Source organism: Manis pentadactyla, chromosome 6 (assembly GCF_030020395.1).
Source record: "Manis pentadactyla isolate mManPen7 chromosome 6, mManPen7.hap1, whole genome shotgun sequence".
In the NCBI taxonomy this organism is placed as follows: domain Eukaryota; kingdom Metazoa; phylum Chordata; class Mammalia; order Pholidota; family Manidae; genus Manis; species Manis pentadactyla.
This window is the reverse complement of record NC_080024.1, coordinates 58641231-58663677: the sequence shown is the minus strand read 5'-3', so window position 1 is coordinate 58663677 and position 22447 is coordinate 58641231. Positions and strand designations below refer to the sequence as shown.

The 22447-nt window shown below is 38.3% G+C and overlaps 2 protein-coding genes across 4 annotated transcripts in view; one reads left to right on the top strand and one right to left on the bottom strand.

The window, feature by feature from the left end:
- AGPS (alkylglycerone phosphate synthase) overlaps positions 1–9242 on the top strand; it is a 170964-nt gene extending 161722 nt beyond the window's left edge. For all 3 annotated transcript variants that reach the window (XM_057503892.1, XM_036879398.2, XM_036879402.2), the window contains one exon: positions 7242–9242. In XM_057503892.1, the coding sequence (XP_057359875.1) occupies positions 7242–7363 (122 nt within the window). In that variant the 3' untranslated portion in view covers positions 7364–9242. The remainder of the gene's footprint in view (positions 1–7241) is intronic.
- Positions 9243–18128: 8886 nt separating this feature from the next.
- Positions 18129–20972, bottom strand: LOC118909213 (tetratricopeptide repeat protein 30B). Its single transcript, XM_036879468.2, has one exon. The coding sequence runs from the start codon at positions 20733–20735 to the stop codon at positions 18756–18758; it is 1980 nt and encodes a 659-aa protein (XP_036735363.2). The 5' UTR covers positions 20736–20972; the 3' UTR covers positions 18129–18755.
- Positions 20973–22447: the final 1475 nt, after the last annotated feature.

The following is a 22447-nucleotide window of genomic DNA, read 5'->3' as shown; positions in this document are numbered from 1 at the left end:
AGGTAATAACATGAAAAGATGTTAAACATCATTAAGCATTAGGGAAATATAAATTAAAAGCACAAGAGAAATCACTACATACCTATCAGAAAGGTAAAATTAAAAAAAAAATAGTGACAGTGTCAGATGCTGGCAAGAATGTAGAACTAGATCAAGAATACATTGCTGGTGGGAATGTGAAGTGGTAAAGCCATTCTTGTCAACAGTTTGGCAGTTTCTTTTAAATTAAGCATGCAGCTACCATTCAACCCAATTACACTCTTGGGCATTTATGCCAGAGAATTGAAAACATGTTCACACTAAAACTTGTACATGAATATTCAGTGCAGCTTTACTCCTAATAGCCCCAAACTAGGAACAGCCCAGATGTCCTTCAACTAGAAAATGGCTAAAAAAACTGTGGTACATCTATACCATGGACTACTACTCAGCAGTAAGAAAAAACAAACTATTAATGCAAGCAACAACTTGGATGAGTCTTCAGGGAATTATGCTGAGTGAAAAAAAGCCAGTCTCAAAATATTACGTACTGTGTGGTCCTGTTTCTCTAACATTTTTGAAATGACAAAACTGTAGAAATAGAGAACAGATTAGTGGTTTCCAGGCGTTGAGTGTGAGGAGGGAGTGAAATAAACAGACAACACAGGGATCCTTGTGGTGATGGAACTGCTCTGTATCTTGACTATATCAGTGTTAATAATCTTGCTTGTGAGTTTGGTCTTTCAATGGCTACCAGATGAATGTAGCCTTTCCAATATTGAATCTTTATCAGATTACCATAAAATACCAAAAATTTTGTTTTGTACGTTAAATTATTTTTTCCTTTGGTTTCTTCTTTGTGACAGGCTTTTTCTCACAAGACGTATAAATTTATAAGAGTATTTTCCACAGAAACAATATTGTAAATAGGTTCTGTGACCAGACGGTAAAAATCTAATTAACCCAAATTTAGCTGAACATTTAGCTATTTCAGCTATATCATAGGCTACACAGATTTGACAGCTGACAGAAAATCTTTTGTACGAATGTGTTGATCCCCATGCCTTTCCACCCATGTGATCACAGTTGCAGTCCAAGACAAAAGAGCAGGGACAACACTGTTTGCCATCTCCTGTGTTTGCTGTATCTCTAGTGCCCACCAGCCTCTGCTGCATGACCGGGAGAGAATAGGTGGCTTGAATGATGCTACTTCTCTTCAGCCCACCAAAGAGAACTTTTTCTTCTCAGCAATTTTATGTCCAAGACTCTTCTAAATAAGATGTATATTAGTTTGAGGATGCTTGTACTACTAATTCTATATTATATAATGAAGTTTTTATAGTTAGTTTCATGTGATTTAGCAAACATTTAATCCGTATAGATACTTTCAAGTGTAACAGCTGTTGAAAGGGATTTCAGGTAAAATTTATTTTTAATGTTTTGTTGTCTAACATAAAAGCCACTAGGCCTTTAAATGTTATTTAAACTTAAATTAATTACATTAAAAATTCATTTCCTCAGTTTCAGTAGCCACATTTCAAGTGCTTAACATCCACATGTGGCTAGGGGCTACCATGTTGAACAGTGCAGATACACAACATTTCTATCATCACAAAGCTCTGTTGGACGGTGCTATGAAGCCTCATCTCATATATATTTTCATCCACTGGCTAGAAAAATGCCCCCCCCCCCCCCAATTAAAGAAATGACTTAAAGATTTTTTTTCCTGGTAGACATTAGATTCAAGTCTTTAGGAGTTAACTTTTAAAATAAATTAGTGTTTGTCATTAATAGTTGATGTTCTCAGATGTAACTTCTGACCACTCCACCACTCTTTTCCTGAATTTCTTTCTATTTGGTCAGTAGCAGCATATTTTGAGCAAGATCACCTTAGCATTTGCTGCAAATCCAGTTGGGTTGTAGGGTGATGGTATTTTTCCTTTATAGAAATTATCTGAGCTCCTAGAGACAGCCCCTTGGAAGCATGTAGTCCAGGATTTCTTGGTCTTTGCACTGTTAACCGTTTTTGTCATGGTAATCCTTTTCTGTGAGGCCTGTCCTGTTCATTGAACAATGTTTAGTAGCATCACTGGCCTCTACCCACTAGATGCTGGTGACATCACCTCAGTTATAACAACTAAAAAAGTCTCTAATAATGGCTAAATGTCACCTGGGAAGCAAAAAACTGTTGTTGAGAACCACTGATAGAGTTCCAAATAGTCCTAGAGATTTGAAGGAAATGAGAGTTTTATGTTCTTCTTCTCAGGTCTTAGCTGCTGTAGAATAGCTCTGAGTATATGTAAGAAATAAGGTCAGAATGTAGGGAATACAAGGCAGAGAAAGAGCTGGTAGAGAAGAAGGAAACCCAGATTGCTTTTCCTAGATAGTTGAATCCCTACCTCTTACCTAATGTGGCTTATAGATAGTTGTGGTCCAGTATTTACTTTTTATTTAAACTAACGTTAATTGAATTCTTACTGGGTGGCATACACCATGCTTTGTAACAGGACTACACAGATGAATAAAACATGGCCCTAGTCTTTAAGGAGCATGTGTTATTTTCTCTCCTTTTCTGTATTTGTCCCATGTTATTTGACACATTCACTTGCTTTTGACTGTCATATAGGCATTAATTGCCATATAGGTTTAAATCTCAACTGTGGTCAAGCCATTTCTCGGGGACATACAGCAATATTAGCACTTGATTGTGTCCTGAAGACAGATTGAATCCAGTTCTTGTGATCTATTTCCACCCTAGTAATTCAAACTTTTCTGTTTCCTAATCTCTAAAGACCTGTCCAAGGATCTGTAAGAAGAGCTATTATATAAATTGCACAGATGACATCTTAGCATGGAGAAAACTGACATTTTAAATATTTAATGAGAAAATCATACAATATCAAATTTTAATATTTTGTTAAAGTCCATGATATCCACGAATTTGTCATCTTGATAACAAGTTTCACTTGTAGAGAATAAGTCAGGTGACTTAGTAAATCAAAATGACTTCATCCACTAAGCATTAAATTAGACTCAGATAATCATAGTCCCATCCCACATTTCTTTAAAGGCTGGATGTTAGCATCCCTCAGTTGGAGATGTGTTGGCTGACACTCAGCCTGTACCTCTATGAAAACCAAATACACACAGTTTATAGCATAAACAATGGACAGCTAAATCCTCTTTTCAGGTTGAACCCTCCCCTCAACCTCAAAGCACCATTACAATCAGATCACCAACTGCTCAAAGAGTAGAAATTACCCATTGTCTTCCTCTGTTCTCAGTGCCTAACACATCGCATGAGGCCAGAATCTCATCTGACAAGAAGTTATTGAGTGTCTAGTTCCTTACATAGTCACCAGTGGTTTGGCTGGATTCTTTAAATGTTGAAATATAAAGTCGGTGCTCAGATCACTCATACAAGCAGCTAAGTCTAGATTTCCTTCTTAAAATTTGACCTATAGAATAGTGTTAAAGAGGTATCCAGAAAGCTTTCAAATATACATGTTATAATAATGATTAGGTGCTTTTTAGTTTTGGCTAAATTCTACTTGTGAGCTTTAGCTTCAATAATTCTCTAACTTTAACAGTCAAAATGGTTTTTCAAACGAGTATATAATAAACCTTTTCAACCTTGTAGTCAAATTCATAATTTAGTAAGTTTTTTACTTATTTAGCTAAAGGAACTGGTTAGCAGACCCCAATTTATCCCTTTTAAGATGGGACTCTGTGGTAGTTTCTGCTTGGTCTTCAGTCCCTTACGTATCAAAGAGTAGTTAGTTCTTGTTAGTTTTTGGTGGCCAGGCTGGCTACCATGTCTGCATTTTCCACACGCAGTACTCTGCCTCCCACCACCCGTACACACAAGCCTGCTTATTTTTTTATGCTGTTCATACCACAAAATACATTCTTTCTTAGAGCTGTTAACATGCAAAGGGGACTGTTGGGCCTATGACTTGAATCACTATCCCCCATAGCTTCTGTTTTCTCTGTTCCAAAAGTAAAAATTTTAAAAATACTACATATTGTGGGAGAACACAAAATACTTGTTTTATCCAGTCTGTACATACATCATTAAATATTAAATTGTAGAAAAGTGAACTCCACTTTTAATTTAAGCAGGAAAACAGCTTCCCCCCATTAGTTTTCTATACTGCTCAGTGTTTGGTTGGCCTATATTTTTTGTATCTTTAAAAATACATCTAAGACTCAAATTCCTGGCTTAAGTACTTTGGGCATTATATATTTAGAGTAGTTGTGAATTGTGGAATACAGAGTCCTTATTTTGTTTTCAAAGGTAATGACTTGGCTTTTTGTGGTTCTGGTGTTGACTCTCAGTCTAGGTTTATACTTCTTAGAGTATCAGAAGTCAAAGGAATGTAGCTGAGTCAGTAATCATGAGTATCCCATATCAAATAATCCATGTCTGGAAATATGAATAAGCTTCATGTGGTAAGAATGTACACATGCTTTTTCATGAATGACTGTACATACAAGGAATGTTGGGGTCAACGCAGGCTTCCTATCATTTGCTGTTTTTTTCATCCATTCTCCTCTTCTCCACTATGGCATGCTACATGAAACAGTATTATCATTTCCTCCAGTTCTGCAGATCAGCTCTGTAAGTGTTTAAGCAGTTACCATATAGTTGTGCACACACGTTACATGTATACAGATCAGTTAGTCTAAATGCTTACCAATGCAAATAAGAATTGTATAAAGAGTGTTGTTATTGTTATATTTAGCTCTAAAATAAAAAGTCTTCTACTTTGAAGTGTGATCCCTGTTTTGGTTAGGGCCTTTGGTTTTTCATTGTTGTTTTTTTTTTAATTTAGAGACTCATCTGAGATAGCCACAGAAGGTTCTTTAGAATTTTATGAAAACTGTTCTTACTAATTGTTTTATAAGACTTACAAAATTATAAGACAATTATTTATAAAGGCTTATTGAGCATTTTTACTTAAACTGTGTTTTCTGTTTGTATACACTTATCCTACAGTGTAGTTACTTAAACTGTTGGGCAAAACCAAACGATTCCTAGTCCCTTTAATTGCATAAGCCAGGATTTCTAACCTCAGTTCAAATTCTGGTGTCACCAAAAAAAGCAGCTCATCAACCTATGTGATCAAGGAGTAAATTCATTCATGAAAATGTTTGTGAGGGCCCACAGCTATGCCGCCTATACTGCCTTTTTTTTTTCTTTCTAGTTCACTAGTCAAATGTATGTTAGATTGATTATTGTAAAAGTATAAACCATAGACAATTTGACAAGATAGATGTGTAAATTATCCTTCTGACAGAACTAATGATGCACTCCAAGCACCTTCTGTTTTCCAGCACTTGGTGAGCAACTTCATTAAATATGCAATGGCTGTTGGGTGGCTTCTCATACGACGGTTCAGTTCCTTGTGGAATTACATTATTACTAGAGGTGTACAACCAGGCAGACAAGCTAGCTGTTGGGCATCCTGCTGAGGTTCTAATGTGCTCCATCTTGTTGGAGCAGTTGTTTGCAGTGTTTTCAGGACAATTACATCCATAACCACAGGACATATTCAGTGAAACTATATTACAGGTAACAGAGGAGACTGGCAGTGACTGCTCTTCACCTCTCTCTCGAGCTGCCTCAGTGTGGGCAGCTTATAAAAATGCCTCTTGTACCACTCACAGAGTAGTTCCTTTTTTTTTTTTAATCCCTTGAAGTGAATCTGGCAACAACTGATTTGTAACTTTTTAAGTGCTAAAAATCATAAGATATTAGTTGAAATTAGGGAGATAGTAGGAGAACCTGCTGGCACATCTTTTAGGAGGTAGAGAGTGTATGAATAGTGATTTGTACTGTTTGGTTTCAGGTTTTAGATCTCTTTTAAACAAAATTTTTCTTTTGCCTTTATGATTCTTTCCTGCTGTACCTTATGTTTCCTCATCTTAACACTAGTAGTGTCTTTTTCTTTTATTAAGAAGCCAAGCAGAAGTATTTTGCTTTCTGATGATCTCATACTATCTATTATTTTGATGACAATTTGATGGTTTCCTTGAGAATTGGACACAAAAGATGGTTTGAGTTGAGCTTAAAATGGTATTTAAGGCCTCTAAAAGGCAGGTGCCTTGGCATATCACTGATAAATGGGAATGCATTTTACAATAACAGGCTGAATACTTTAATGAAAGGAGGTTTCCCATTTGGGTTGGCCAATTAAATTCCTGTGATGACTTTGTATCATTAATGAACATTTGTGGAAAATGACCATGTGAGTTCAGTTATTACAGTAATACATTTGAAGAGTACTAACAACACATAATACTACCCATAAATTAAAAGATTTATCCATTTTGGCACAGAAAAGTCACCATATTGCTTTGCTTTTTAATGCCAAAGCAAACTGACATTTCAGAATTTTCTTTTGCAGAATAAGTACATATCCTTTCTTTAAAAAGTTCTACTTAGAAAGGTTATTTCTCATTGAGTGCCTTTTAAAATATAATTTATGCCGCTAACCATTATAATTAACCATTATGTTATTCTCAGAATAAATAAGTAAGACTTAGAAACAAAGAAGGGGAACATTATACAAAGCATAAAAGCAGAAGATTAAGTTTAAGATGAATTAGGTATATGATTTATTTAGTGCCTTAAAAAATCTCTAATTCTGGAAAAATAGTAGGAAGAGAGTAACCATTATTTAAGATCATACAAACGTATTTAAAAGTAATGTGAAAAGAAAATGCAAAGGGAAAGCTTCATAACCAAGTATTTCTTAAGCCTATTAAAAGCTTAGGTTTTCTTAATCTTTGTTAAGCTTTTTTTCTTAAAATATTTTACAGACATATATTCTGTCATTTTTGATACAGTTTACCCAACAAATTCATCTGGATATGATGTTTTTCTTTAGTTAACTTCTTTGCTCTGAAACTTTGGTGTGTTTTGGTTGTTAAAACAGAAGGTGGGTTCTTTTGAAATGCATGTTTTTCTCATTTGGTTATTTGTGAAATGGGCCATAATCTCGGTCCAAGCTTCCTTCATCTCCATTTCCTAGTTTACAGAGAAAGGAGACACTGCGGAGCACAGGCTTCCCCTGGGAATACATTGGGCTTAATGAGCTTGATAGTCTGCTGGGCTCAATAAATCAAATAAAGCAAAACATTTCTCATTTTTGAATAAAAACATTTATCACACAGTGTTTGTTCATTCGTGGTCACAAGATTGATTGGTTCCCAACATCATAGTGTACATTGAAGCATTTTTTATTTTGTTTTTCCAGTGGGCAAGTTACGGAAGCAGTGGCTAAAGGAAAGTATCTCTGATGTCGGCTTTGGGATGCTGAAGTCTGTCAAGGAATATGTGGACCCCAATAACATTTTTGGAAACAGAAACCTTTTATAAATCCATTACTGTTGTTATGAGAAATGTCACTTTTTTTTTTTGTTTTCAACTATGGTTATACCAGTAATCAAATATATCATGGACTATGTTTTAGCCACATTTGCTTGTTGGTTTAAAATAAGTTTGTTTCATTCTGTAGTTTGTTTTGTTTCTAAATCTGTGGATTAACAGACAGTATTCCTAAATCTCTCTCATGCAGGCCAACTGGTTGTCATTTCAAGTTTTCATCAGGAAGCACAAGGCTGCCAGTTGTTATTTCAGAGGTAGATGCTGCCAGCTGTTTTGTATTGATGCTTCCTCTTGGGAACAAAGGCAGATTTTGGCATTATCTATTGCTTATCTAGCCTTTTTTTAAAATAATGTTTCTGAAAGAATATTTCTGGAAAGCAGATACCTAGGGAAGGATTTCACAGAGGAGTGGTATACATGTATGTTGTTCAGAGTGCATTCTAGTGTGAGTAGGCCATTAAGGAAGGATACTCATGAAAGACTACAGGCAGCCTTTTGTTCAGCATGCCTTCCCTTCTGAAGGTGCTTGGCCTATGTTTTTCTTCTGACAGTCATATGCAGTTATAAAATCTTAAATCATCAGTATATAAATTATTCTGTTAGGAGACACATTTTTCTTTTCCATGTTTCTGTTTCTACTGATGTATGAGTTATTTTTGTATCACTGAGATAACCTATTGTCATATCTTAGTTCATTCATGATATGTCTTATAAGAAAAGCTGACTCATTGTATGTGAAGAACAGGTTTACCATGAAATGAATGCTTTTATTCAACTTAAGAGCTGTAATGTTTCTGATTTCACATTCTTGTTGCTGAAAAGCAGAAGAAGCTGCAACAGGAACAGAAGTAAGACTCCTTATACTTAATGTCACCAAAGAATTGTTTGGCTAAAGAAACACAGTCATCCTTCAGCTATTGAATTTGAAAACCTCAACAATTTCAATGACAAATTTTTCTTTAATTAACCCAAATAACAACAAATTTTCATATGAAAGTAAAGCTGCAATTTAGTTTTTAATAATGATTTAATTCCTTTTTTTGAATTACTGGTTTAACCTAAATTTTTAAAAGAATAGAATATATTAATGCACATACCATAATCAGAAGTTTGAAATAACATTTCTTAAATAATAGGGAGAATGTTAATTACATTTAGCAAACATTTTTACATTCAAACCTGGATACTGAAATCAATGAAATGATTACTTTGAATCACTGTCAAGGTTCATGATTCACATTTTGAGATGTATTCTTTTCTTAATGAAATACCTAACTTTTGATAATTTTTTAAAATTAGTATTTGATCAGATAATGCAAGTCTAAATGCAGACCATCCTTTAAAAGGACATACTGTCTCTCTGTGTAGCAACAGCTCCAAAGTATTTTTGGGCAGTTTGATACCTTTTATATATGAAATAGACTTAACCAGAAAATTGAAAACTTTAAATTGAAAAAATGCTATTTTTAACACTTCAAATGACAAATAATTTTTAGTTAATAAAATTGGCCTAAAATAAACTTAAATCTGTAGGCAAATCAAAATTAAGTATTAGTTTAACAAAAAAAGCTATTTATTTATTAGAATCTGCCTCTCTTCATTGGTGATTTATTTTTAATTATAAAGTTTCCAGCAGATCTTTGCTTAAAGCCCTTGATATTTGAAATATTCAAATACTTGAGAAAGAAATTACACTTGACTCTAGAATTATAAAAACCTCAGCTTTATAAAATGCATCTATTAATGAAAGTAATTTCTCTAATTGGTGATCAAAATGTAAAATTTAATGTGGTACTAATATCTCACTGGAGTGTATATGTGTTTTCTGAGTAATTTTTTTTTTAATAAAACTTACAGATTCACAAGCAGATCCATTCCTTTGCACGTGATTGTTATAACATTCTTTACCAGGGAGTTCAGATTTTAGTAACCTCAGAAGTCTGTATTTGATATTAGGAAATGGTGGCACACCTGAAATAGCTGTGTTACACTGTCCTACATAAGCCTTATGGAAATGAGTGATTTATGTCTATGTTTTTCTTCCTCCATGTGTGCAGGACTCCCCAACCTCGGTTTTATAGTGATTATCTCATTCTATGTTGGGGTCATTTCTACAGGTACCATTTTGAAACACATGAACCCTCAGTGCTGTCTCATTCAGATTTCATAAGTCAGAAAGCCTTTCCCCTACTTTAATCTGCTTCTGAGAGGTGCCTCGGCATAAATCAGTGTCTGTGGAGAGCTGAGTTTCTGAATATGCACTGAAGCACTTAAACTTTGCTTCATATTTCTGAAATACCTGAAAATGGCTTCATAAAAGTTACAATCCAGAGAACATTATGTGAGGCTTCTTAACACTTTTTGAGTAAGTTGATTTAAATTTTTTAAAGCTTGTAGCCTGTTTGGTTTTCAGTACTGCATAACCAACGTGTCTTTCTTGAGTTAGTCATATTTCTAATATTTTGTTAGATGATGTCACATTTGAACTGAGGATTTAGTGGAACTGGGAACTTGCTGCTAGTGAGAAAAGGCATTGAATACTAAAGACTCATTGCAAATAGGCTGTATTGACACTTAGAGAAACTGTTGCCTTAATGTTTGGTGCATAAGTGAATTTGCTGAGTAACTTGACCTGTTTCCCAAGGATTGCAGAAGCCACGTTTTTTTGTGCCCAGCATTTTACCACAAAGAAAGAGGATTAAATTATTTTCTCTTCAGAGGAATTGGGGGTTTTCTTCCTAAGTGCTTACATATTACCGTACTGTTACTTAAGAGTTATTTATGAAGCTGGAAGCCTATTATATAGCTGTGTTGGTGTATTTTAGAAAACAAAAGCACAGTAAAGGATGAGCTGCCTCCCTCAGCGTGTATATTATACCATATACAGATGGTTGCAAGGAAAACTCTTCCAGAATATTCTCATAGTATGTGCGAAGCCCTAGCTTGCATTTTTGAGAATGCCGTTCTGCATATTGGCTCTAGACATTTTCCTTTGTCATATTCTTTTATAGCTAAACTCCTTGACCAGCTGATCAGAGAAGCTCTGTAGTCCCAAACTGGGACATGTAATTTCAACTGTTCAAATGGGGCTGGGTTTGATTGAGCATCTGGTCTATATAAATACAGAACACAAACATTTATTCTGGATTGATTCACAAACCATAAGTACGGGTGCTTCTTTAGCAGCTTTGGATCTAATAGGGCGTAGCTCATGGTGAGAGAAAAGCTAAAAATAACAAGTACCAGTTTAGGACTGAAAAATCGAGAATTGCCTTTGGCTGTATGAATTACTGAAAGGTTGACTTTGCCCTAGGCTTTCTGTTTTCAAATGAGTCACATGTCAATGTATTCATTTAATTCCTGTTAATTTCAGCTTCCTGCAAAGGAAACAATGTGTGCATACATTGATGCTGAAATCCACAAAGTGTAAAAGATGTTTTGTAACTATTGAAATACAGTCTGATAATGGAAGATGTAAGTTACTCAGCTTTCTGCTTCTTAAGCCAGTGTTTGTCTTTAGTGTGAAATTTGGCTGTAAAAACTACTTTTAATGTCAACAGATTTTAGAAACTATTGTTATTAATAAAATAGATCTGAGTCGACAAGACTCTTTTTCTTCAGAGGGAGTGTGAAACTGCATATGGGTTTTTCTTTCAACTTTAGTTTTTCATCTTCATATTTCCACTGATTTGAAAATACTAATTTTTATAATCTTATAAAGTATAATCAAGTGAGCCTAAATATGACTAAATCCCTGTGGACTTATAGCTGAGTATATTGTTAACCTGGTTTCATCACTTTATAGTTAGTTTTTAAATCAATGTTATATTCCTAGGTGTTCAGTCTCCTGTGCACCTGATACATTCCCACCGAACCTTGGAAGGTCCTCAAGGAATGAACGCACTTGTGCTCTTGTAACCATAATTTCTTAGCAAGTGTGAGTAAGGACTGCTGATACATAGAACACTCAAGCCAAAGAACCATCACAGAACTAAGTAACTTTAGTTCTGTGGTCTGTGAACATGACAAGATTTCTTTCTGGTTTGCAAAGGAGATTATTTTATACTTTTTTTTCCTCGCAAGGAAGAAAAATAATACATTAAGTAATACATTTTTCAGAGACTCTGAGCTTCCAAACCTAAGAGTGAAAGAGAGAAGGAAAATGTGTTAGTGGGTTTCTAAACAACGTATATACATGTTTTTAAGGTATTGTATGACTGGCAATGTTTTTCATGAACATGAGCACCTAGAAAACATGTTGTTTGACCCTTAAAGTAACCTTGTTCACATATCCAAAAAGAACATGAAATGCTTGTACTGGTACGCAGTTTCTACAAATAATTATTTTTTGAGCTACTTAAAGAATAGCCCCCAAAGTTCACAGTGCCTTGTTAGAATTTTTTTTCCCATGGAATAGCCATTACTTAAAATGGGTGAGAGAGGTTAAGTCTCTAAAGAGAAAGATTACTTAGCAGTTCAAGGCTATTCCTCTTCAAGAACATGTCAGGAATTAAGTAGTTGTATGTAGAAACACAGAAAATCCTTTTTGCAGTGTTGATTTGAATCACCTACTCTAGCATATCCAGCTAATTGTGTGGTGGACCTGTGCTCTCACATACATCTTTGCAGTTGATGGGATTTATATTTTCAAACCTACTGTCCCAACTTAGCAGCCCTAAGATGTGGCTTGGACAGGGCCCACTCATGCAGTCCCCGCGATACCTACCACCTGCTTTTGGGTAGTTACTCACCGAGCTCCCTGAGCAGCAGAGCCTGGGAGGGGATTTCTTTTCCTTCTGTGTGTGTCAGTCCTTTTTCATGTGATGGTGCCTTCAGAATAATGAATATTTCTGTTCTGGACAATGATGAGTCTTGTGAGAAATATATGTAGATTATATTTCTTAATTTTTGTCCTTTTTTGCTAAGCCTGTGAAATACTTTGGCTCTGATACAACTTGACTTGAATAATATCTTATCCCGAGTCTTCCTCCAAGGCAGTACACTCCTGCCAGTACTGTAGTAATTTTCTGGGAACTACATGTGGGTAAGCACTTGTATGTAAGCCATTATACTGCTGTAACTAATGCATACAAACAGTTCTTCTCTTTACATTCGTAGTCTAAAAGTGGATATGTAGTGGGAAGGAAAATTCCTGAGAGATTCCAGCATAGCTTTGTCAGTTCAGATTGAGCCATACTGTTCTTCCACAAGGGCTCAACACAAAGTCTGTATACTGTGCTTCTGGTGTTTGTTTGGATTCTCCTTTTATTGCTTTTCCTAGACTGTATTGTTCTATAAGCAAATGCTCATGTGTGATTTTTAAAATGTGCTGGGAAAAAATAAAACAATACCAAAACTCTCATTGTTACAAAAATTGTTGCTTATTTCATGCTGCTTCCATTTAACCTCTGTTGACAGCATCAGAGAACAAATAGAATACAGTTTGCACTGATGAGTAGCATCTCCAGGAGTGAAGGACGTGCACAAATACTGATTTTGGCCCTGTCTGTGGCTCCCACTGGAGAGAAGGCCATAGCTCTTTGGGATCTGAAATATATGAGGGTCAGGCCTGTTGAACCCAGTTTTACTAGATATATTTCAATAATCACTTGCCACACTAGGCTTTTAGCTTGCACATTATTTAGTTAAAGCAGTTTTATATCTGGCTTCCATAAGCTTAGACTGAATGAACCTTAGAGATCATCTCACCTTGTTTTTTCTCAGATCTAATGGATCTCCAGCCTCACTCCCGTGACCCCCAGGCCACAGATAGCCAATCTTCCTGAACAGGTGTTGCTACCAAATAAGGATCGATTACCTTTTCAGGAAGTCCTTTCTGACTTCTGAAATCTTGAGATATTAAGAGGATTTTGATTATCATACTGAAACTCTCCCTCTTCTATCCATATGTAACTTCTGTAGTCATAAGATGTCCAGTTGCTCTATTGAAGGGCAGTTCTTCAGGTTTTTAAGACAGTGTGTGTTCCCCAGATCCCCAGTCAGTTTTCCTCCTAATAGTCCTAGACTGTTCACCATCCTAATCTCTCTCTATTTGTGTCCTTTTGATGTTCTTCAAATGAGGCATTTAGGCCTGAATATTCTAGAGTAATACCAATGATTTCCTTATTCTGCTCACTAATAAGTGTATTTTTGATGGACATTGCACTGTCACCTCACACTAAATTTAACAAAGCTTGTCTTCTCTACACATGCCTTTTTGGCCACTTCTCCGTGGAGGCTAATTTTTTTAAGTCCCATTACTTAATATTCTTACTGAAATTTGTATCTTACTGGATTTGGTTCCAGATTTTTAGTTTTAGAATCTAAACTCTTACCCAGAATAGGTTTGTCCCATTCAGCTTTGGGTCGTCAGTGGAATTGAGATACTGTCTGGATTCTCATCCAAGTAATGGCAGACATCTGTAGTACACAAAGGCCTGCCCAACCGCACACCCATAGAACATTCAGGGTCCTGGCCTCTGCACTTCCACTAGACATGCCATTGTCTACCTCATATTTTTACAGTTGGTCTACAAAGAGGCTTTTTTCCCCAGTGAATTGACATTATGCCAAACATTAAACATGCAATTACATTTATTTAGTCTAACATTGTCGACTGTGAGACTAAAATCCTTTCATAAATCTTGCTGTTCCAATTTCCTGTGCTACCCTACCAAAAACAAATGAGGTCTTACTGCCATCACGTTTACTTTTGCCTGTGTTTGGCTTCAGGAGCATGTGTCTTTTTAATAGACTTATAAACCCATTTTCTGCTGCATTGTTTTGTTGTCATCTGTTGATGGAGCCTAGTGTCAGCTGATGGAAATCCATTGCATAGATGTGTCACATCCCTTATACCTCATTGTGTTCACATTAGAGCTGGGAGGATACTTTTGAAAATGACTGAAATTGGTCAGTGTAAAGCTGTAAAATTCCTTAGGAGAAGGTGGAGTTCTAAACACAGTAGAAAAAGTTTATTCTGGAAATTTCGTGCATTTTCCATTTTTCTCTACTTTCCCTGTTAGGTCACTTTCCCTGTTGGGCCTAATTTCTTTTGTAAAATGAAAATCTCTGATGTCCCCTCCAACTCAGTCTTAGTGACTCAATCTCTGTGAACACTACCCTAGAGTTGATGATTGCATCAATAACTACTTTTAATTCGCCCCTTATTATAACCCTAGGCCACAGGTAATGGTTATCACAAGAACCTGTGAAGTGAGTGATGTTCTTTTTACTGGTGAAATAGCTGAGGCTTACAAGGTTGAGGAACACCCACTGGGTTGGGAAGTGGTGTTGCTGGGGAATGGAGCAAGGTCCAACTACGTCCAGGGCCTCTGTCCTGGCCGCTTCACTGCTCTAAGCTGCTTGTGCTGGGGGACTCCGTTATGTACAAGACTTCTGCTTTTTAAAGTAGATTTTATTAGTCATTGCCTTCTACAGAAGGAAGGGCACAAGTAAAGAAATGGATTCTACTAACTAGAGAGAGGAGGCTGCTTGACTCCACAATATAGCAATATTAGGAAGCCTTTGTCTCGTGCTGTCTTGCTCTGTAAATGTTTAATCTACATGGTCCTGTATTATTGTCGTTATATTATACATTCAATATGAAACAAGAAAAGGAAGTGCTCTATTTGGTAGACGTAATAAATTTGCATTTTAATAACTAATATTGTTTTCCTTTGAGCTGCAGTTAAAAATGTAGGAATAACTAGATATATACATCTTCCCATAGACTAGAAACTGAAAGAACTGCTCTAAGATTAAAGAAACATTTTTTTATAATCTAGAGCCGATTTGGGTTCTTGGAAAGTCAGTTTCTTAAACCTGCTACGTTAAGAACTAAGGTTGCTGCCGAAAGATTTGAGCTAGTGTTCGAGAAGTTGCACATGTCTTAGAGCTAGGATGAAATTATAAGTTTATAATCTTGTGGTTGCAGTGCAACGAAGAACCCAGAGTTACTAGCTTATCACAAAATGTGCCGTTGACTAATAGTGAGTACAAAAAAATCTGAAAGTCACTTTAGTCCCAGGTGAACAAAGGAGAGGAGGCAGTTAGTGAATGGTGGATGGTACTCAGTGTGGCAGAAAATACCAGTAGGAAAACTCCCATCTCCCACATGCCTTCACATCACACACAGCCATTAAGAAAAAGACTGAGGAACCTGACAAAAGTCATATTCAGAAGTACTGATTGATGTTCACCTGAATGAAAGCGTCACCTGAGTGAATGAAAGGTTACTTTGGTGATCTTAGTGTTAAAATTGGATAGTTGAGATAGCTACATTTTGCTTGCCTGGACAGACTTCTAGCACTGCTCACCCTCCGTATGCCAGTGTAGAAATGAGCCCAAGCAAATTTTATAGGATAGAGGGGCCAGGAAGTTACTTCCTTAAAGCTTCCTTTCCAAGTCATCTACCCTTTCTTATCTCATATTCCCTAGTATGCTTATTTATTGGTCATCTACTCCATAGCCTTCTGTAAACAAATTGTTAAAACCTCGGGCCAACTCTATCATGGACTGTTCTATATGGATTCCTCTGAGGTCTGACAGGCCATACCTGTATGTTCCTATATCACCCCTCTGGGAGGGAGTGTCTTCCCCGCTGATTACAGCTGTCTCATTGCCTGATGACCTACCCCCATCCCCACAGTTTTCCCAATTCGCAGCTATCTGCTCATGAATGGGTCAGAGTTAAGTCACTGTACACATCTGACCTTCACAGATGGCATTAGTGTGACCATCCATGCCACAACTGAGGCCAAATGCAAGGAAGTGCTGTCATGAGGAATATGAGTCTTTTGGCAGGCATGTCATGTCACTGACTAAAGGAGTCTGCTGTTCTGCACAGAAAGATCAAGTTCTTGGTCATGAAGGGGGACATGGAAATAACTCGTGTACAAACATATTCTGAAAACGTGTGGAGATGGGGGTGTTAAGATGATGAAATACTGGATTTAATGTTTGATCCCTTTAAAATACACTGCAGACATTATGAAGACATCTTAAAGGAGTAAAGGCTTTATAAGCATAGGGAAATGTATTTGTTAAGAATCGTGCTTTTAGCATTGATTACAGAATGATCTAGGAGAATGGAACAAAGTGTCTCATAAGAGCCCGAGGAATGAAATTCTTCATTCAAACAAAAAATATAGGGTAATTGTAAAGTCACTTGCCTGTTAGTGTCAATAAGCAGAGTTGAGTACTTTGAAGGTGAGTTTAAAACAAGTGTATCCTAAAAATAAAGGACAGTAAGTACTGGATAGTTAGGACTGTCCTCACCCTTCCCAGTTTTTTCTTGTGCTTGGAAGGCTGGATGAATTTGCAGTCATGGTTCACGAGTCTTTGCTGTCGTCAGGCAGCAAACTCTCAATTCAGGTGGGTTCCTCTCTAGAGAACCAGGGTGAGGAAGGGGCAGATGCCATGACTGGCCTTTATTCCTTTACTCTGTGGTAGGAGCCAGTCAGGATTTCCGTAAGCATTAGTAACCAGGAAATCCCACCTGCCCAGTGGCAAAGGGTTAAAAACTGCTCTGAAAAGCTTTTAATGTTATGAAAAGCTAAATTACGCATGCAAACCACAAAACACCCAGCACCTGGGTAAATAAAGTGTGGCTGAATAAAGGCTGGGTTATTTGCAAAAGGGAATCTGGAAAACATTTGCCTTTGGGTGGTTAACGTTACTTACACTTCATGCCTTTTTTTTTTTTAAGAAGAAAAGCTTAGAGGAAATGTGCAAAATATCAGAATTTTAACATGGCTGTTGAAAATAAAACCTCAGTTCATTTGCTTTCCAAATCCTAAGGGGTCGTGGAGATTGTGAGAGGTACAGAGCTACTGCAGAGGCAGGTTTTTTAATACAAAAGTCATTAAATGAAGAACATTTTCCATTGATAAAATTGTGCTATGGGATGCACTAAGGCGGCCATCAAACATTGCCCTCTAAATATCACCTCCAACAGTGATGGTGAATGGTATCCGCTCATATACTTGAAATTAAAAATGCTTATAAATTTAAATCCATTGGACTCATAAGCCAAATTTTCCAATAGATTTAATAGAATTGGAGCACCCAGGTCATGCTGCAGAAGGATTTATGCTGACCTTACTTCCCCTGGGTATCTATGTGGCTGATTTCCCGCTTAGAAAAAAAAAATCATTATCTCACTATGGCAGGAGTTCACTACCTTTTTAGTAGAGAGCTATTGGATTGAACCATAAGAAATTGCAAGTTTGGTATGTCAAAACTTTCAAAATCAGCAATTTCATATAATTCACTCTAATACTTTTTCCTCTAAGTCTCCAGTGTACAGAAGGCCTGGGCAATGGGCAGTGGGATTGGCAGTTCTATTTATGGAGAGGAAAAAAGTTAGGGAAAAAAATAGTAAAGTTCTTACATGGTTCAGAAAATAAAATGCCTTAACAGAATGAATGGCATTCTCTTTGGGAAGGTCATGGCTGTGAAACTAGCATTAGGAGTAAAGATAAGGTTTCAGAATGGACTCTTCCACCTGTGGTGAAAGGACATGTTTGGTGGGGTCGTGGGAATACCGCAGCCTTTCCCTTACTGGAGAGGCTGCAGCATGGGGATGGCCCTGGCACTAACATACCCGAAGTTGCAAACACGAAGGCAGAAATTAGGAACTGAGCTCTCAGGGGACCTCTGCTGTTAGTCACTGTTAGAGGTAAATGAGAGAGCAGTTAAGAAAAACAGAAACAGTATATATTGTTTATATATTAACATGTAGAACAAAGGAAAATCATGTGAAATTCTTTATTGTCTCTACACCATAGCACCATGATTCCATTAAGGGCACATTTCTCACTGAATTTTGCACATTAAAAATAATAAACACCAAACATTTATAACCTAAGAAACTTTGCATAAAGCATTACATCTATATTGAAAAACCCTGCCCAAATATCCTAAACTCTTGTAAAACAAATGCATTACAAATTAATATAATTAAGAGGGTAAGTAGTGAGAACAGAACACAGAATCCCTGATATTATTAAAAACCTAGAAATCATATATGTCAACTACTGCGTTCTGGGCTTGGTAGTACCAACTCGCTGGGTAACGTAATCCTTGTGCAGGAAACTCAAAATTTATTAAAACACAAATGATAACAAAGGACAGGGAACATAGGTACTCTAAATTCTGATAGTATGTGTCCCCATCTAATTTTGAATTTTCATAAATTCAGGTGTCAAAAGTTTCTATTTCACTTTGTGAAGATGTAAAAATGAGGTTAATCTAATTATTATTACAATTTCAAACATAGAGTCCAACATGTAACAAGTGTAAAGATGGCAATGGCTAAACAGATAAACAGTACTAAATATAGATGTAAAGCCATTATTATGATAGCCATTATCAGACATTTCTACATATTCCATCCTACAATCTCATAAATCAAAGCTTTTAACTGTCTGGACTCATATGTGACTGTATTCTTTCCAGTACGTATTCTTTCATCTTCCAGAGGTTGTTCAATAACAGCAGGTATGTTCCTGCCATAGAGTTCACACTGTTCTAGAAACTGAACACATTCTTGAATAACACTGTCACGAAGCATGATGGTGTGTTTGGACATATTTTCTAATAAGGACAGGAAGCATCTTTTGGCATAATACCAGGTATCAGTCCCCAGTTTTTTATTATAAGGTTCCAAGCTTTTGATAACCCGAGAAATACCAAAATCATAATTTCCTTTGGCACAATAGAGGGTCCCTATCACCAAATTCACAATGCAGAGATGGTAGGTTTTCTTGTCTGGGTCATCGTAGGAGAGGTGCTCTTCCTCCTTTTCAATCTTCCTCATCAGCTCTTCAGCTTCTTCATTTTGACTTGTCATAATGTATGAAACACACAGGTTAGCCAACACAATAGCACTGACATTCAGGATGCTGTCATAATGCTTCTTGACTATGGGTTCATAAAGGCCGATAGCTTCTTTGTATTTGTTTTCCTGCATGAACAGAACATGAGCCACATTCAACTTCCACACATCGTGGTCATTACAGAATTCCACCGATTTGCGAAAGATCTTTTCCACCATTGGATAATTTTCAAGGTTCCAGTAGATTTTTGCTTGGGCCATCAGCACGGGAATATACTTCTCCAGGGTGTCATCATACTCATTCACTGCCTTTTTGACAGCTTCATCATCTCTATTGTGTCTCGCTTCCTGTACTTGCATGGTGAGTCTCTGGAGCTGTTCAGTCAGCATCCCAGCTAGCCCATCAAGCTTCATGAAAGCCTCTTCAGGAGCTGTCTGGCAAGTGATCATGGCATCCAAGAAGTCGTAGAGATAGGGTGTGAGGAATCTGTAAGTCAAATGGGCATTTTCTGCCAGGACATCCGCTGCCAGGTCAAAGTACTCATACTTACAGTACAGCAGCAACAGGTTGCCAAAGGTCTCTGGGGGAAAGGGGTTCTGTTGAAGCAAAAACTGCAGCTTTTCAAACCCTTCTGTAGGCCTGGCATCCATGTTCATCAGCGCCTGGTTGTGCAGGGTCACAGGGTCCAACTCTTCCTCTGCCCTGGGTGGCATGTCCGTGAGGGCTTCCCGGGCCGCCTCATAGTTTCTCAGTTGGTATTCTATGGCTGCCTTGAGGTTGAAGGCTTCCACCAGAGAAGTCTGGTGCAGGACTAAGGTGTTGCCAACACTGCGAACATCAATGCCCTCAGTGGTCATGCCCACACCTAGCTCTGGGTGCTGGCGGATGCCACGCTCAATGATGTCGGCGATATGCTTCAGCGCCGCGTCGTAGTGCCGGCTGCTGTAACAGGCCAAAGCGAGATTGTAAGAAAGGTCATGCCGGTAACCCGAGGCCTGCAGGGCCGCAAGGAACGTGAAACACGCGGCTTCATACTGACCCTCCTTGTAGAGCAAACAACCCAGGTTGACCTGGCCCCCACTGTCATCTCCGGCTTCCCCGCTCAGCAGCTGCTCCACGAGGCTCCTAGCCCCGGGCAGATCGCCCTCACTGTACTTGATAGCAGCCTGCAGACGGAGGACACGGCTGCGGTAGGCGGGGTTGTCCAGGAGGAGGCAGGCAACCCGCGAGGCCTCCGGGTACAGGCAGGCCTTGTACAGCGCCTGGGCCTGGTACAGGCGGTACTGCTCCAGTTCCGGGTGCAGCTGGCCCAGCTGCTCATAGCACTCGGCGGCCAGCGCGAACTCCTGCAGGCGGTAGTAGCAGTAGCCCAGCAGCGACAGGCCGGCGCGGCTCCTCGGGCTCCGCTGGAGCTCTCCGCCCAGCAGCTGCGCGGCCTCGGCGTGGCGGGCATCGCGGATGAGCCGGTACACGAAGGCGGTGAACTCCCCATCTGGGATCTGCGCGTTGCCCAGCCCGGCCATGATCGCTAGGATGGCGGTGCGTCCTCGTTACCACGGCAACAAAAACGGAAACGGTAGGTTAAAATGAATGGGGGTTTGTTTTTCGTTGCGAGCTCCCAAAGTTATTCTGCAGGGCAAGGACCGGGCTAAAATTTGAAAGGAGTCACTAATGACTGCATCTTCATATCTGATCTGGTGCCCGAAAACTCCAGCGTGTAAGAGGCGTTAGTTACGAGAGGTGAGAGGAGGAATCTCCGTCCTGCAGTTCAGAGAGGGATATTCCACTTCCCGGCCTGCATCGGCCTGAATCGCGCGGCCGCTCCGGGCACGGCCGCGCTGCATGCTGGGATGCGTAGTCTCTGCAGTAAGTAGCCCCTGCTCGGGGGAGGCGAGGTTTCGCAGTTTTTTCTAGTTAGAAAAGACTGCTGGCTTCTTCTTGAACGGGGATTGGGGTGGGAAGTGGTACGGTCTGCATCCCTTCCGTTTTTTGAGTCTTATGCACCGCGTAATGAATTCATATAGTGTCTTTACATAGTGTTTACTGAAAGAAGGGAATGGAAAATGCTGAATGTTAATTTGGTATTTTTCCCGAATTAATGTAGGTTGTGTTTCCGGGCCGCCCTAAGGGCACGCTTTCTAAGAACAAAATAGTACAGCGAACAAATGGCCTTCTTTTGTCGTGTCCAGAGGTTTACAATCTGCAGGTGCTTTGGATCTTACCTGGTACTGGGGGGACGACTGCCTTTAGTTTCAAGAGTCTGCCGCGTCTCCCACCCCTCCTTGTTCCGTAACAACAAACATTACTGAGCGTGCATTAGCAATTTAACTTGGCCCAACACACCACTTTGATTTCACTAGGTGGGAACGTTGGAGACACCGATGACTTTGTCTTTTCCAATAAGGGAAAAAAGCTGGCACTGTTACTCTTCCAACTGTAATCCTACTTACTCTGTGGGGGCGGATGTGCGCGCGCGCGCGTGCATGTACGTGTGTGTGAGTGAGTGTGTGTGTGTGTGTGTGCGTGCTTCTCTCAGAAAGATACCCACACTGTACTTGTTAGGCTTTAATGATTTTGGGGGTATCATTTGAGTTGGTAAAAATTGGATTTTCTTTCAGTTAATGTAATTTTTTCCCCTCATTCTTAGTTTGAAGATATTTGCAGATTTGCTGGACTGTACAAGAAAGCATTCTGGATATCCTTTTTTTCCTTTGTCATATATTTGGAATAGATTCTGTTACTCCTTCAGGGCTCTTTTTGTACAAATTCTTTTGAATTTAATAGTGCCCGTCATGGCCCAGTGAAAAACTGGGGACAGTTATCCTATAAAATTCTATTGAATCACAAATAAAAGCATACTGATAATTTAGACTGACTTGGAGACTGTAGAATTTGTGGGAGATGAATAAAGTTTTTCAGTCAAGAATTAAGAGAAGTGGACAAGATAGCAAAATACGAAATTTATCCCAGTGAGGCCAGGATGCATGGGCAGTTTTCAAGATAAAATCAGCTATAATTTATGAATATACATCATATACAGTGTCTCTGCTGGTGGTGGTCTGGTGTGAGGGGATTGTCTTTCCTAGTCTTACATGATTTCCATTGGCCTTGCTACCACCCAAGAGTAATGTAGTCCAAATAGAAGCATCTTTGCTATGTAATTAAAGACTTCAGTACATAGCCTTTATCTGCCTCCTCAGTAATATTGCTGCCATAAATCTTTTCTACATACAAA